This window comes from Ranitomeya variabilis, chromosome 5 (genome assembly GCF_051348905.1).
Source record: "Ranitomeya variabilis isolate aRanVar5 chromosome 5, aRanVar5.hap1, whole genome shotgun sequence".
Taxonomy (NCBI): domain Eukaryota; kingdom Metazoa; phylum Chordata; class Amphibia; order Anura; family Dendrobatidae; genus Ranitomeya; species Ranitomeya variabilis.
This window is the reverse complement of record NC_135236.1, coordinates 175,071,813-175,089,250: the sequence shown is the minus strand read 5'-3', so window position 1 is coordinate 175,089,250 and position 17,438 is coordinate 175,071,813. Positions and strand designations below refer to the sequence as shown.

The window sequence follows — 17,438 nt, the reverse complement described above, 5'->3', positions numbered from 1 at the left end:
TCGGAACGTGTCTTTAGTGCTGCAGGTGGTGTACTAACTGACCGTCGCATGCGACTATCCTCCGATAACGTTGACCGGCTTACTTTCCTGAAAATGAACAAGGCCTGGATCTCGCCGGAATTTGCCACTCCTCCTCCTGATTGAATAATTAGGTCACTGTATACGTTATCCAGGTCTCCTGTTGTGTTCATCTTTCTACCACCTGAACTTAAATTCCTGGGCTCCAACACCGCCAGTTGAGGCTCAGACGTGCCGTCTGCACAGTCAAAACATACGACCCAGTGTTATTGGGTTTCAGTAACGTCAGCTGATCCCCAGCTGTGTAGCCGGCAATGTGTCATGCGACCGCCACGCTGACACAACAACTGAAATGTAAGGGAATCTGTCCCCCCCCCCCCAAGGCGTTTGTTACTGAAAGAGCCACCTTGTGCAGCAGTAATGCTGCCCAAGGAAAAGGTAGCTATTTTTGTTTAGCTCCTTGCACACGCAGAACTTAACACTTATAAAATGTGTCCACTGATACCGTAAAACCGTCCCGGAGGTGGGACTTTCCTTCGTAATGTGACGCAGCCCAGCCGTCATTCCTACCCCCCCGGCGCCGCGCACCGGCTCCTCAGCGTTGTTTTATTCCGTCCAGGAGCCTGCGCTGTTATGTTATCCCGTGGCCAGGCACACTTAGCGCTGCCCGTCTTCTGGCATCATTTGGTGTCTGGATGGCTGCGCCTGTGCGGCCGCGCTGGCAGAGAGCCCGCCTCGCAGTGTCTTCTGATTTAATCCCACTGGGGGCCTGGGATCCATGGACATGCGCAGTGCATATCTGAACCTCCACCTCTCACTCATTTCCCTATGGCTTCTTCAGACTGTTCGGTGTCAGCTGGTCCCTAACAGCATGCCACGGCCGTGACACCGCACAGTCTGAAGAAGCCATAGGGAGATGAGTGAGAGGTGGAGGTTCAGATATGCACTGCGCATGTCCATGGATCCCAGGCCCCCAGTGGGATTAAATCAGAAGACACTGCGAGGCGGGCTCTCTGCCAGCGCGGCCGCACAGGCGCAGCCATCCAGACACCAAATGATGCCAGAAGACGGGCAGCGCTAAGTGTGCCTGGCCACGGGATAACATAACAGCGCAGGCTCCTGGACGGAATAAAACAACGCTGAGGAGCCGGTGCGCGGCGCCGGGGGGGTAGGAATGACGGCTGGGCTGCGTCACATTACGAAGGAAAGTCCCACCTCCGGGACGGTTTTACGGTTGCAGGGGACACATTTTATAAGTGTTTAGTTCTGTGTTTGCAAGGAGCATGATGAAAAGAGCCACCTTTTCCTTTTGCATCTTTTGTGCTGCACAAGCTGGCTCTTTCAGCTACAAACGCCTTGGGGGGGGGTTAAAGGTTCCCTTTCGACTTTCTCAGGCTTCGGCCTACATTGTGTTCCTCTGCTTTTCCACCTGTCCCTGGGCTCCAACACCGCTAGTTGTTGCCTGGTAGTGCTGTACGCACAGTCCCAACAGTCGCTCCTCTGTTATTGGGGTTCAGTAACGTCAGCTGTTCCCCTGCTGTGTGTGTGGCAATCCCTCCTACCTCCTCCAACCTCCTCCTCCTCCACCTGTCCCTGGGCTCCAACACCGCCAGTTGCCGTCCAGAAGTGCTGTACGCACAGTCAACAGTCCCTCCTCTGTTATTGGGGTTCAGTAACGTCAGCTGTTCCCCTGCTGTGTGTGTGGCAATCCCTCCTACCTCCTCCTACCTCCTCCAACCTCCTCCTCCTCCACCTGTCCCTGGGCTCCAACACCGCCAGTTGCCGTCCAGAAGTGCTGTACGCACAGTCAACAGTCGCTCCTCTGTTATTGGGGTTCAGTAACGTCAGCTGTTCCCCTGCTGTGTGTGTGGCAATCCCTCCTACCTCCTCCAACCTCCTCCTCCTCCACCTGTCCCTGGGCTCCAACACCGCCAGTTGCCGTCCAGAAGTGCTGTACGCACAGTCAACAGTCGCTCCTCTGTTATTGGGGTTCAGTAACGTCAGCTGTTCCCCTGCTGTGTGTGTGGCAATCCCTCCTACCTCCTCCAACCTCCTCCTCCTCCACCTGTCCCTGGGCTCCAACACCGCCAGTTGCCGTCCAGAAGTGCTGTACGCACAGTCAACAGTCCCTCCTCTGTTATTGGGGTTCAGTAACGTCAGCTGTTCCCCTGCTGTGTGTGTGGCAATCCCTCCTACCTCCTCCTACCTCCTCCTCCTCCACCTGCCCCTGGGCTCCAACACCGCCAGTTGCCGTCCAGAAGTGCTGTACGCACAGTCAACAGTCCCTCCTCTGTTATTGGGGTTCAGTAACGTCAGCTGTTCCCCTGCTGTGTGTGTGGCAATCCCTCCTACCTCCTCCTACCTCCTCCTCCTCCACCTGTCCCTGGGCTCCAACACCGCCAGTTGCCGTCCAGAAGTGCTGTACGCACAGTCAACAGTCGCTCCTCTGTTATTGGGGTTCAGTAACGTCAGCTGTTCCCCTGCTGTGTGTGTGGCAATCCCTCCTACCTCCTCCAACCTCCTCCTCCTCCACCTGTCCCTGGGCTCCAACACCGCCAGTTGCCGTCCAGAAGTGCTGTACGCACAGTCAACAGTCCCTCCTCTGTTATTGGGGTTCAGTAACGTCAGCTGTTCCCCTGCTGTGTGTGTGGCAATCCCTCCTACCTCCTCCAACCTCCTCCTCCTCCACCTGTCCCTGGGCTCCAACACCGCCAGTTGCCGTCCAGAAGTGCTGTACGCACAGTCAACAGTCCCTCCTCTGTTATTGGGGTTCAGTAACGTCAGCTGTTCCCCTGCTGTGTGTGTGGCAATCCCTCCTACCTCCTCCAACCTCCTCCTCCTCCACCTGTCCCTGGGCTCCAACACCGCCAGTTGCCGTCCAGAAGTGCTGTACGCACAGTCAACAGTCCCTCCTCTGTTATTGGGGTTCAGTAACGTCAGCTGTTCCCCTGCTGTGTGTGTGGCAATCCCTCCTACCTCCTCCTACCTCCTCCTCCTCCACCTGTCCCTGGGCTCCAACACCGCCAGTTGCCGTCCAGAAGTGCTGTACGCACAGTCAACAGTCCCTCCTCTGTTATTGGGGTTCAGTAACGTCAGCTGTTCCCCTGCTGTGTGTGTGGCAATCCCTCCTACCTCCTCCAACCTCCTCCTCCTCCACCTGTCCCTGGGCTCCAACACCGCCAGTTGCCGTCCAGAAGTGCTGTACGCACAGTCAACAGTCGCTCCTCTGTTATTGGGGTTCAGTAACGTCAGCTGTTCCCCTGCTGTGTGTGTGGCAATCCCTCCTACCTCCTCCAACCTCCTCCTCCTCCACCTGTCCCTGGGCTCCAACACCGCCAGTTGCCGTCCAGAAGTGCTGTACGCACAGTCAACAGTCCCTCCTCTGTTATTGGGGTTCAGTAACGTCAGCTGTTCCCCTGCTGTGTGTGTGGCAATCCCTCCTACCTCCTCCTACCTCCTCCTCCTCCACCTGCCCCTGGGCTCCAACACCGCCAGTTGCCGTCCAGAAGTGCTGTACGCACAGTCAACAGTCCCTCCTCTGTTATTGGGGTTCAGTAACGTCAGCTGTTCCCCTGCTGTGTGTGTGGCAATCCCTCCTACCTCCTCCTACCTCCTCCTCCTCCACCTGTCCCTGGGCTCCAACACCGCCAGTTGCCGTCCAGAAGTGCTGTACGCACAGTCAACAGTCGCTCCTCTGTTATTGGGGTTCAGTAACGTCAGCTGTTCCCCTGCTGTGTGTGTGGCAATCCCTCCTACCTCCTCCAACCTCCTCCTCCTCCACCTGTCCCTGGGCTCCAACACCGCCAGTTGCCGTCCAGAAGTGCTGTACGCACAGTCAACAGTCCCTCCTCTGTTATTGGGGTTCAGTAACGTCAGCTGTTCCCCTGCTGTGTGTGTGGCAATCCCTCCTACCTCCTCCAACCTCCTCCTCCTCCACCTGTCCCTGGGCTCCAACACCGCCAGTTGCCGTCCAGAAGTGCTGTACGCACAGTCAACAGTCCCTCCTCTGTTATTGGGGTTCAGTAACGTCAGCTGTTCCCCTGCTGTGTGTGTGGCAATCCCTCCTACCTCCTCCAACCTCCTCCTCCTCCACCTGTCCCTGGGCTCCAACACCGCCAGTTGCCGTCCAGAAGTGCTGTACGCACAGTCAACAGTCCCTCCTCTGTTATTGGGGTTCAGTAACGTCAGCTGTTCCCCTGCTGTGTGTGTGGCAATCCCTCCTACCTCCTCCTCCTCCACCTGTCCCTGGGCTCCAACACCGCCAGTTGCCGTCCAGAAGTGCTGTACGCACAGTCAACAGTCCCTCCTCTGTTATTGGGGTTCAGTAACGTCAGCTGTTCCCCTGCTGTGTGTGTGGCAATCCCTCCTACCTCCTCCTACCTCCTCCTCCTCCACCTGTCCCTGGGCTCCAACACCGCCAGTTGCCGTCCAGAAGTGCTGTACGCACAGTCAACAGTCCCTCCTCTGTTATTGGGGTTCAGTAACGTCAGCTGTTCCCCTGCTGTGTGTGTGGCAATCCCTCCTACCTCCTCCTACCTCCTCCAACCTCCTCCTCCTCCACCTGTCCCTGGGCTCCAACACCGCCAGTTGCCGTCCAGAAGTGCTGTACGCACAGTCAACAGTCGCTCCTCTGTTATTGGGGTTCAGTAACGTCAGCTGTTCCCCTGCTGTGTGTGTGGCAATCCCTCCTACCTCCTCCAACCTCCTCCTCCTCCACCTGTCCCTGGGCTCCAACACCGCCAGTTGCCGTCCAGAAGTGCTGTACGCACAGTCAACAGTCCCTCCTCTGTTATTGGGGTTCAGTAACGTCAGCTGTTCCCCTGCTGTGTATACGGCAACGTGTACTGCGACCGCCACGCAGGCACAACAAGTTAAATGTAAGGGAACCTGACCCCCCCCCCCCCAGGCGTTTGTTACTGAAGGAGCCACCTTGTGCAGCAGTAATGATGCAAAGGGAAAAAGTGCCTCTTTTCGTGATGCTCCTTGCACATGCTGAACCAAACACTTATGAAATGTGTCCCCACACAGCGTTACACCGTCCGGTAGGTGGAACTTTCCTTTGTCGTGTGACGCAGCACAGCCATCATTTTTACCCCCTTGGCGCCGTGCGCCCCCTCCTCAGCGTTGTTTGAATCTGTCCCGGAGCCTGCGCTGTTAGGTTAGCCCTTGGCCATGCACACATGTTGCGCTGCCCGTCTTCTGACCTCATTTGGTGTCAGGCTGGCTGCGCCTGTGCGGGTGCGCTGGCCGAGATCCCGCCTCGCAGTGTCGTCTAATGTAATCCCACCGCGGGCCTGTGATCCGTGCCCGTGCGCAGTGCATATCCTCTCCTCTCACTCCCCTCCCTATGGCTTCTTCAGACTGTGCGATGTCAGCTGGTCCCTAATAGCATGCCACGGCCGTGACACCGCACAGTCTGAAAAAGCCGTAGGGAGGGGAGTGAGAGGAGAGGATATGCACTGCGCACGGGCACGGATCACAGGCCCGCGGTGGGATTACATGAGACGACACTGCGAGGCGGGATCTCGGCCAGCGCACCCGCACAGGCGCAGCCAGCCTGACACCAAATGAGGTCAGAAGACGGGCAGCGCAACATGTGTGCATGGCCAAGGGCTAACCTAACAGCGCAGGCTCCGGGACAGATTCAAACAACGCTGAGGAGGGGGCGCACGGCGCCAAGGGGGTAAAAATGATGGCTGTGCTGCGTCACACGACAAAGGAAAGTTCCACCTACCGGACGGTTTAACGCTGTGTGGGGACACATTTCATAAATGTTAGGTTCCGCATGTACAAGGACCATAATTAAAAGAGCTAAGTTTACCTTTTCCAGCATTAGTGCTGTACACAATGGCTCTTTCAGCTACAAACGCCTGGGGGGGGGGGGGGTTAAAGGTTTCCTTTCAACTTGCTCGAGTGCAGGCTTCGGCCTACACTCCGCTCCCCCTGCTCCTCCTGCTGACCCTGGGCTCTAACACCGCCAGTTTTTGCCCAGATGTGCTAGCTGCACAGAGAAAAACACCAGCCAATGTGTCAGTGGGGTCCAGCACCGCCAGCTGTTCCCCTGCTGTGCAGCCGGCAACGTGTCCTGCAAAAGCCACGCAGACACAAGAACTGAAATTGAAGGGAACCTGTCCCCCCTCCCCCAGGCGTTTTTACGTTATCCAGCCACCTTGTACAGCGGTAATGCTGCATGTGTGCAAGGTGGCTCAGAAACGTATTCTCCTCGCACATGTGGAACTGAAAACACGTCTGCAATGTGTCCTCTGTGTGACCATTTAACCGTCCCGGTGGTGTGACTTTCCTTTGTAATGACACGCTGCAACCCCCTTGGTAGCGCTGCCCGTCTTCTGGCATCATTGTTTGGCTGCCTGCGCCTCTGCGGCCGCCCTGACCCACACAACGCCCCTCGGTGTCTTATTTATTGGGACTGCGAGGGTGTGATTGATGGGCAGGATCAGTGCATCAGTTCGCCTGTCCCTCCTCTCCTTCCGCCTTCTTCGGACTGTGCGGCTTCATGGCCGTGGCATGCGATAAGGGATCAGATGACGCCGCACAGTCTGAAGCGGGTGTAAGGACCCGAGTGTGAGAGGCGAACATATGTGCTGCGCCAGGCCCTGAATCCCAGCCCCGCAGTGTTTTAACAATGTTAAGACACTGCGGGGCTGGGATTCATGGTCATCGCGAACCGCACCGGCCGACATTACATGATGCCAGAAGATGGGCAGCGCTAACGGCGCTAGGCCAGGGGATAACACGACAGCGCAGACTCCTGTACAGCAAATAACAACGCTCGGGAGGCTGCACCCAGCACCAAGGTGGGATTCTTGACACCTGTGCTGCGTCTCATTACAAAGGGAACTCTCGCCTCCATTACACAGTTTGACTGTATAAAGGGCTAAATGTTATACGTGTTCCATTCAGCGTGTGCAAGGAGAAAAATTACAAGAGCAACCTTTGACTTGCGCAGCACTGCTGCTGCATAAGCTGTGGCTCTTCTACTTTGTAACCCCTGAGGGGGGGTTAAAGGTGACTTTTGAAATCGGTTCAATTAGGCTTCGGCCTACACTCTGCTCCACCTGCAGAGCCCGGGCTCCAACAACGCTAGTTGCTGTCCGGAAGTGCTGGCTGCACAGAGCCAAACACCTCGCCAATGTGTCAGTGGGGTCCAGCACCGCCAGCTGTTCCCCTGCTGTGTAGCCGGCAACGTGTCCTGCAAAAGCCACGCAGACACAACACACCCAAAGCTGCCGCCTGTGCAGGCTTCGGCCTACACTCCCCTCCCCCTGCTCCTCCTCCTCCTGCTCCTCCTCCTGCTGTCCCTGGGCTCTAACACACCGCCAGTTTTTGCCCAGATGTGCTAGCTGCACAGAGAAAAACACCAGCCAATGTGTCAGTGGGGTCCAGCACCGCCAGCTGTTCCCCTGCTGTGCAGCCGGCAACGTGTCCTGCAAAAGCCACGCAGACACAAGAACTGAAATTGAAGGGAACCTGTCCCCCCTCCCCCAGGCGTTTTTACGTTATCCAGCCACCTTGTACAGCGGTAATGCTGCATGTGTGCAAGGTGGCTCAGAAACGTATTCTCCTCGCACATGTGGAACTGAAAACACGTCTGCAATGTGTCCTCTGTGTGACCATTTAACCGTCCCGGTGGTGTGACTTTCCTTTGTAATGACACGCTGCAACCCCCTTGGTAGCGCTGCCCGTCTTCTGGCATCATTGTTTGGCTGCCTGCGCCTCTGCGGCCGCCCTGACCCACACAACGCCCCTCGGTGTCTTATTTATTGGGACTGCGAGGGTGTGATTGATGGGCAGGATCAGTGCATCAGTTCGCCTGTCCCTCCTCTCCTTCCGCCTTCTTCGGACTGTGCGGCTTCATGGCCGTGGCATGCGATAAGGGATCAGATGACGCCACATAGTCTGAAGCAGGTGTAAGAACCCAAGCGAGAGGCGAACATATGTACTGCGCCAGGCCATGAATCCCAGCCCCGCAGTGTTTAAACTATGTCAATACACTGCGGGGCTGTGATTCATGGGCATCGCGAACCGCACCGGCCAACATTAAATGAGGTCAGAAGATGGGCAGCGCTAACAGCGCTAGGCCAGGGGATAACACGACAGCGCAGACTCCTGTACAGCAAATAACAACGCTCAGGAGGCTGCACCCAGCACCAAGGTGGGATTCTTGACATCTGTGCTGCGTCTCATTACAAAGGGAACTCGCGCCTCCAACACAGTTTGACTGTATAAAGGGCTAAATGTTATACGTGTTTCATTCAGCGTGTGCAAGGAGCGAAATTAAAAGAGCAACCTTTGACTTGTGCAGCACTACTGCTGCATAAGCTGTGGCTCTTCTACTTTCTAACCCCTGAGGGGGGGTTAAAGGTTACCTTTGAAATTGGTTTAAGTAGGCTTCGGCCTACACTCTGCTCCCCCTGCAGAGCCCGGGCTACAACACCGCTCGTTGCTGTCCGGAAGTGCTGGCTGCACAGAGCCAAACACCTCGCCAATGTGTCAGTGGGGTCCAGCACCGCCAGCTGTTCCCCTGCTGTGCAGCCGGCAACGTGTCCTGCAAAAGCCACGCAGACACTTGCTCTTGTACCTTCTGCTCCACATCCTGGTTCCAGTACCGTCAGCTGGTTCCGGGCAGAGCCTTTGGCTTAGGTGCCTCCCTCTGGGTATCCGAGTTCCACCAACGTCAGGTGGTCCTTGGTAGTGCTTTCAGGCACGGGTACCTCCTGCTTAGTAACCGGGTTCCAGTAACGTCAGCTGGTCCTCGGTAGTTCCATTGGCTCTTGGACCTTCGGCTACCCATCCGGGTTCCAGCACCGTCAGCTGGTTCTCGGCAGTGTCTTTTGCTCTTGTACCTTCTGCTCCCCATCCTGGTTCCAGTACCGTCAGCTGGTTCCGGGCAGAGCCTTTGGCTTAGGTGCCTCCCTCTGGGTATCCGAGTTCCACCAACGTCAGGTGGTCCTTGGTAGTGCTTTCAGGCACGGGTACCTCCTGCTTAGTAACCGGGTTCCAGTAACGTCAGCTGGTCCTCGGTAGTTCCATTGGCTCTTGGACCTTCGGGTAGCCATCCGAGTTCCAGTTCCATCAGCTGGTTCTCGGCATTTTCTCAGCCTTCTTGTACCTTCTGCTACATTTCCAAGTTCAAGAGACTAAACACGATGACCCGGAAGAACACCCCTAAGATGACGACGACACCAGAGACGACAACCACCGTGATGACGACGACCCTGGAGACGATGACCCTGAAGACCACCCCGATGACGACGACCCCGGAGACCACCCCGATGACGACGACCCCGGAGACGACGACCCTGGAGACGACGACGACCTGGAAGACCGAGAAGCAGAAGAACAAGAGGCTGCAGAACAAAGAGCAGAAGGACATTAAGCATAACACAAAATATCAGAGCAAAAAAATATTATGTAAATTATAAGCAGAAGAAGACTAAGCAGTGTATGGGGGTGAGTCCGTTCCTCCTCGTGGTGCCCCTGGATAAAGCCTGATGCTGCAGGCCAAACTGAACGCGGACAAATGTAACTGGTTTGTGACAGGCAGAACGGAAGGTGTAATCTTCAAACTTTTATAGATAACAACTACGGGAATGCCTGTCACAAATAAGAATATGATGAAGAAGTTGAATATGATGAAGATAATAGTAAAATAAAAAGAATATGAACAATGTAACCCAAAAAATAATAGGTAGAAGATGAAGAAGAAGATGAATAAGGTGAAGAAGTTGATGTCAAAGAAGCTGATGATGAGGATAATTAAGAAGAAAGCGTGGGAGAAGTAAAAAAGAAGGTGAAGGGCGTGGAAGTAGTGAAACATCAATATCTGACATAAAAAAAAAAAAAAATAACATAGTCAAATTCTTTCTAACGCCGAACTTCATAAAAAAAAATTAAAAATCCTGCTATTCTATTACATTGGGCTAAACCTCTGTCCCTTTAATATCTCCGCCACGTCCCCCAATACATCCTACATTATTCTTAGTTGTTTTCCTTCATGTAGAATGAACCTACAAGTTTATAAAGGGTTTATTTTAATTCCGATATTTTCGTCCCATTGACTTGCATTGGGATCGGGTATCGGTATCGGATTGGATCCGATATTTTGACGGTATCGGCCGATACTTTCCGATACCGATACTTTCCGATATCGGAAAGTATCGCTCAACACTAGTCACTACACGTACCGGACCAACTGACGTGTGAAACCGGCCTTAGTGCGTTTCAGACTAGGAAAACACACTAAAGACAAACCTGCTTTTTTTTTTTTTTACCCACAGATTTTCTGTATCTAATGTAAGTCTACATAAAACTCAGCGTACCCACAAGAGAAATTGACATGTTGTGGATGTGAAACAAGCACGACAGGTAGGTTTATGCCAAGTAAAAAAAAAAAAACAACAACAGAAAAAAAACAGTGGGCAGGAGGTTCTATAAATCCCATCTACTTTACTGGAACTGTAAGATGCTGCATTTTTCACATCACAAAAATATGCAGCACCAAAAGCTGATTGTGTGCACACAGCCTAAGAGTGTTTTGCTTTTTTATTTCACTTCCTGTCTCAAATGGCACATCACAGGAAGCTGGGGCTGCACTCGCTTCCCTGCAGCGTCTATCTCCCCTCCTGGAACAGGACGTCATCATTGGGCAGCGCTGCCCCCAACCTGGATCCATGATGACTGCAGCACAGGCACTTTGCTTGGAATTTTGTAATAAAGCGGATTACAAAAGTGATTAGCGTGTAAAAATAGATATTTAGAGAGGGCATTTACACGTCACCTGTGTCTGCGTGTGGTTATTCTGCTCTCCGGCTGGTCGTAATTGACAGCTTCCAAGAAGAACAGCCCATTACTCTACACGCAAAGCCAACATACATGGTATACACCTACGCGCTGCCTTACATCCCACGGCTCTAGTCACATATAAGTGGTTTGTGATGATTAACTTTAAAGATATTAGTGGGAGCAGGAGCGCTGGTACACAGCAGGATCCCAGTGCTGCAGGGACTCCCCATTACAGCCTTGAGCTAATGGATGTGACTTACAAAACCTGTTGTCCATAAAACATATGGGTTTAAATTCATCAAGACTAGCGATGTGCACGCTGGTGTCGATCAGGGGGTGTGCTGGAGGCAGGTGCTCCTGATTTAGGCTACTTTCACACTAGTGTCGTGCACTGCACGTCGCAATGCGTCGTTGTGGATAAAAAACGCATCCTGCAAAGTTGCCCGCAGGATGCGTTTTTTCTCCATAGACTTTTATTAGCGACGCATTGCCACACGTCGCAACCGTCGTGCGATGGTTGCTCCATGTTTTGGCGCACCGCCGCCAAAAAAAAGTTACATCTAACGTTTTTTTTGTGCGTCGAGTCCGCCAATTTCGACTGCGCATGCGCGGTCGAAACTCCGCCCCCTCCTCCCCGGACCTTGCAATGGGGCAGCGGAAGCGTCGTAAGACGTCGGGTGTTCGGGTGCTCGTTGCTTCGGTCGAGCAGATATACATGGAATACTCGGGTACTCGGCCAGAACAACAAGCCCAATGTAAATCTATGGGAAACCCGAGTATTTTTTGATGCGATCCCCCCGGGGGTCCTTTTAGGGTCTAAAAACTTCAGAAATCCATGGGAACACTGCTCAAATGACACAGGGACATCATGGGGAAGACCCCCTGGAAGCATTCCTGACTCCTAGGTCACAGCTGCCAATGTTGTCTGAGTCTGATGCCACTTTTACAGGCGCACTTTAAGGCTACTTTCACACTTGCGTTTTTCAGCTTCAGTCACAATCCGTTGTTTTTTGAGAATGCAGTATTTTCCCATAGACTTGTATTAGCGACGTATTGCCAACCGTCGCGTCCGTCGTGCACTGGATGCGTCTTGTTTCGTCAGACCGTCGGCACGAAAAAACGTTCAATGTAACGTTTTTTCGTACGTCGGATCCACCATTTCCTACCGCGCATGTGCGGCCGGAACTCCGCCCCCTCCTCCCCGGGACTTTCCAATGGGCAGCGGATGCATTGAAAAACTGCATCCGCTGCCCACGTTGTGCCAAATTTTCACAACGTACGTCGCGCTGACGCTTAGCGACGAACCCGTACCGATGCAAGTGTGAAAGTAGCCTTAGGCCTCTTTCACACTTCCATCTTTGTAGCCCCATCGAGATACGTCGTTTTTTGAGAAAACAGGATCCTGCAAAAAAATTTGCAGGATAATTTTCTCATAGACTTGTATTAGCGACGTATCGCGACGGATGGCCACACGTTTCGTCCGTCGTGCACTGGATCCTGCGGAATTTGATGGCCCGTCGTGTGCAAAAAACGTTCAAAGGAACGTTTCTTGTCTGCAGTGAAAAAACGTTCCCCGACGCCTCCTGCGGCATACGTCGTTCCACAGAATGGGAGCCTAAGGACACCGGATCCTGCGGACACTGTGAAACGCAGGAATCCAGTGACGGATGCATATCTCTCTCTCTCGAATCTTATATTATAAAATTCGGCCAGGAACTCTACTGGATGAGTCGCACACGTTTTCCTCTATTTTCACAACGTCCATCGACGCATCATTTCACTGCACTCTGACGCTCAGCCAACGACGGAAGTGTGAAAGAGGCCTAAAACATACAAAAACGAAATCAAAATGTATTTTCCTGAGAAATATGTTAAGGAACATCCTTTCCAGGGGGGTAATTTGTATGTTTGGCAAAATAAAGACCCCCCAAAAAATGTACCTCCACCACTTGGGCTTAGTTCACACGCAGAGTTTTTGAAGCGTTTTTCAACTTTAACATTGCTTTCAACCAACACAAATGCATTCACTGGGAAATGTCATTGTAACATTTAACACCCCTAGCTGGCCATGTGGTGTGTGACACATAAGCAGACCCATCTTGTATCCTTTATGAAGCAGGGACTCAAAGTCACAAAGCCTATTTTTACTGGTGCATCAGGCGGCATTAATCTTATTAAAGGGCCATAATTAAACAGTGGGTCTCCTATGCGGTTATTGCCTATGCAGTGAGTGGCTGGGCTGCCTAAAATTAGGACGCACCCCAATACCCCTTTCACAAGAGGTACAGGAGTGCTTCCTGAAAACAATGTTCCCATTATAAGAAAGTGGGTCTCCCATACTGCTTGCCTATGCAGTGAATGCAAGGCCTGCAAAAAATTAGGAGGCACTCCAATGCCCCTTGAAAGAGATGTGGAGGATGGCTTCATAATAAAATGTTCCCATTATAAAGGAACGGGTCTCTTCTACTTGGAATGCCCATACACTAAGTGTATAGGCTGACAAACCATTCCCCCTGGGGGGTACACATGATTTTTTTTTTAAACAACATTTATGGGCATCATAAACACCCTTGCCAAAACAGAGTTGCTGTTGCATCACGGAATACGTTCACCCTGGTGTTCTAGTGGTGGTGTCTGAAGAGACGTGGAGGATGTCCTCCTATGAATCTTTTCCCAATTTAAAGGAGCCTGCCCTGCCCCAAAGAGACACACACCCCAATAAGCCTTTGAACCCAGGTACTGGAGAGCCACAGGAAAACCTAGTTTACATTATTCATTTGGTCCTGCCATACTGTTTGCCTATGCATTGAATGCAAGGCCTGCCCTGCACCAAATTCACACGCACCCCAAAATACTGTATAGAATGAGGGTAACAGCAAATACAGTGGAATGGAGGCCTGAAATGCCACAATTTGTAGTCCACAGACAGACCGGGTGTCTGACAGAGCTACCACCAATGTTCAATATGTGACCTGTATTTTTTTTAGGCCACCAAAACTGTGTCAATAAGTAAGCTATGCCAACAACAAAAAATTCTATGGAGGCCTGAAATGGTACAATTTTTAGTGCAATGATATGTGATCTGTGTGGCGGACAAAACACAATGTTAAATATCTGAACTGTAGCTAAATATTTGTTTGGCAGCACAATGGTGTCAAAAAATCAGATAAGACACTCCAAAAAATACTATAGTACCACAAAAAATGCCAGAATTTGCTGCGCACTCAGACGTGATGTTCGGGATGGGTAAACCCATTGAAAATTGCTGGATTTTCACGCTGTACTATGAAAAGGATCTGGCTGTAGTCTGCAGTGTCAACAAGCAAATGGAGAAAAAGAAGGGGCTCTGGATTGCTTTGAAATAAAATAATCTGGATTAAGATGCCAAAAAAATTCTTCCTAGCCGCTGACACCTGGAGCTAGGTATATATGTAATAGGCAGCAGCAGACGGTAATGGACCCAATGATATCTATATAGCCACATACAGTGCCTGCAGGCCTTGCACTGATCGGTATAGAGCGACGGACACTCCCCTGCCTACCTAGCACTGCAATCTATATACTCCGGAATTAGTCCTTAGGACTGTTGGTGTAGCTGGATTTGTGTAAAATATGATGGTAGACCCACACTAACTGATAAACCCCCAAATCTGACCCTATCTCAGCAGCAGCTCTCCCTACACTGTCTGATTCCAGAATGCGCCGAGCAGGACGGTGCCAGGTCTCTTATAGACCTGATGACACTGTGCGGCCAGCCAATCACTGTAATGCCACAACCAAGATGGCTGCTGTATTACAGAGCATGGCAGACAATCCCTGCATGATCATTAGCTCTGTAAAGAGCGTCAAACATGCAGGGAGGGGACCCGAGCTCCCGACGAATAATCCCGGAAATGCTCGCCGAGTACACCGAGCACAGTGATACACGGCGAATAACGAGCATGTTCGCTCATCACCAGCTGTAAGATGATGACTTTATTGTGTGCAGGCAATCCAAAAACAAGCCGTGTCGGTGATATAATGACCGTCATCAGTCAGGCAGATTGCAGTGTGCTGATCCGCAGCGTTCGGTATTACCTGGAACCCTGTGCCATCTGTCTGACTGATGAAGGTCATTATATGACTGAAACGTCTTATTTTCGGATTGCCTGCACACAAAATTATCTTATGTTTACCAGTGTTAGGTTTTCTACAAGGTCCTTCTTGGGCACCATCCGCAGGAGTGCCGTAATCACCATTCTGATTCCATGATTCTTACTCCAGCCACAGATTAGAGGAAGATTTCTGGCATAAGGTCATGGATTAAACAAGCTGTGGCGTGTGCCTGTGCCACAAAACTGCTGGAAAAGGGTGAAAAGTCGCAACTATTTTTGCGCCTCGCTTCATAGTGATTTTCACCAGAATTCTGGCATAATTGCTTTGATGAATCGGCGCCACAGAGCTAAAACCTGTTAGGCCTCGCTCACACGACTGTACAACCCGGCGAGTGCTAGGTGGTGATTTATCAGAGCACTCGGCCCAATGTTACACTATGGGGCAGATCAATCACAGCTTGCTGTAAGTGCTTCCGATATTCAGATCTCGCGCCCCCATACAAGCCTAGGGGCGAGTGTAAACCATTGGGCTGCACTCGGATGTCATCTGACTGCAGTCTAATTACCATCTACACAGAGCATGGAGAAATTATGTTCTCGGCACCCATGCTGCGATTCTCTATTGTGAGAACATCGGGATCAGAGCTTGGTCTGGGTGTTATTAGCAGAATCGGCCGATTCTCTCTCATGAGGAATCTACGCTCGTCACTCCAGCCTTATAGCCGTGCCCTTGTGTTATAAGCAGGCGGAGCAGCGGATCTGTATGCAATTACCCTGAGCCCCCGGCCCAAATAGAAGTCTGACCTGCTGTAGCGGGGCAACCTAGCCCCTCTGTACAGCGCCACTAATATATATATATATATATATAGGATGTGTATGGCACTGCTACATTCGTTACTCCGGCAGGTGAGGACCGGCACATGGCCGCTGCAGCCGCTGCTCACCTATGGGGTGGTTTATGTACGGCGTCTGCTCGGCGTCCTTCCTCCTCTGTGCTTTATGCTTTTCGGCAGCAAAGTTCGCCGCTTCCAGAATACCGGCAACTTCCGCCATTCCCGTCACCAGCACCCCGCCGGCATCTGCTAGCAACACCACCGCTTCCTAGGTGCACATGCGCAGACCACCCGCTGCCTGCAAAGCTCTAAACTTCACTTCCGGGGATCGCTAGGTTGTGTAGTGAGGGTGAGTCCGGGCAGTGGTGGGACTACAACCCCCAGCAGAATGCACCACAGCACGGATAGTGAAAGCAGTGCCTGGCGGTAATAGGGAACCTGTGTGAACGCGTCCATAGTATAGCAGAGGCCTCAGGTGGGACCCCCCACAGACGGGCGCCGCTCAGGGCTTTGGGTGAGGATTTCCGCCGTAATAAAGCGCTGCACAGTGTGAATGTGAGCCAGGGTGGGCACAAAGCAGATCACTTTCCTGCACCTGTTTGCCTGTCCATGTGGACGAGCTCTAGAAAAGCAGATTCATTTGTATTGGAGATTTTTTATGGTGAGTAAAGTGCAGAAAAGCTGAACTGCTAGTAAACCCCATTCTGTGTGCAGCCAGCGGGGGTATTCAGTATACTGGGGGGCGTACAGAGGGTGTACAACTGTGTACAGACCAGAAGATCTGCTCGTCTAAGGCTTCTTTTACACTTGCCGTGGTTTTTCGGGCCGTTTTTGTGGCCCCCAATAGATTGCTATGGGGCCACAATAATTCCACAGAGCGCCGTATTTACAGCTGTAAAAAAAAAACAAGATTGTGCCTTCTCGATATTTTTCACGACTTACCGACACAGCCCCCATTGAAAATCAATGAGGCCGCTAAACCAATGGAAGCTTGTTTTTGAGGTGCACCGTGACTTCCGATTTTGCGGAATGCCGTTTTTTTTTCCAATATTTTTTCCATAGTATTGGAGACCTGAAAAACGGCGATCTGCAAGTTTTTTGCTGTCCGTTGTTGCAGCAGACTGTGAAAATTGTGGCAATGCGGCCTGTAAAAAATACAGTAAGTGTAAAAGCCTAATACAACATTGTGAATGAGATGTGGGGAAGTACTGTGCACAAAATGCAAAAAGAAATAAAAATGGCAAAACAGTGTGCAGAAAGTGATCTGCAGCTGCGGTGTGTATACATGCTGCGGTGTGTATACATGCTGCGGTGTGTATACATGCTGCGGTGTGTATACATGCTGCGGTGTGTATACATGCTGCGGTGTGTATACATGCTGCGGTGTGTATACATGCTGCGGTGTGTATACATGCTGCGGTGTGTACGTGAGGGTCCTACTCAGGGATATCTTCATGTACAGGCATACAGGGAAGCCTTACAATCACGGAATAGGACCGCCTACTGGACTCCTGTGTATACAAACACCCAAGGGTTTCATTTAATAAAATATATATCAGTCTGATCAGCTCCTCCTGCTGTATTCCAATCTGCCTTCAGATCAGATAGCAGTTTCATCATGACAGGTTCCTTTAACCTCTTACTGACATCAGGCGTAATAGTACGCCGATGTCGGTCTCCCTCCCTTTGA

The 17,438-nt window shown here is 51.8% G+C and overlaps 1 protein-coding gene across 1 annotated transcript in view; it reads right to left on the bottom strand.

Moving 5' to 3' along the window:
* The window catches only part of HDDC3 (HD domain containing 3), a 47,468-nt gene extending 31,323 nt beyond the window's left edge, over positions 1-16,145 (bottom strand). Inside the window, exon 1 of the mRNA XM_077263546.1 lies at positions 15,860-16,145. Coding sequence (XP_077119661.1) covers positions 15,860-15,968 — 109 coding nt within the window. The 5' untranslated portion in view covers positions 15,969-16,145. The remainder of the gene's footprint in view (positions 1-15,859) is intronic.
* Positions 16,146-17,438: the final 1,293 nt, after the last annotated feature.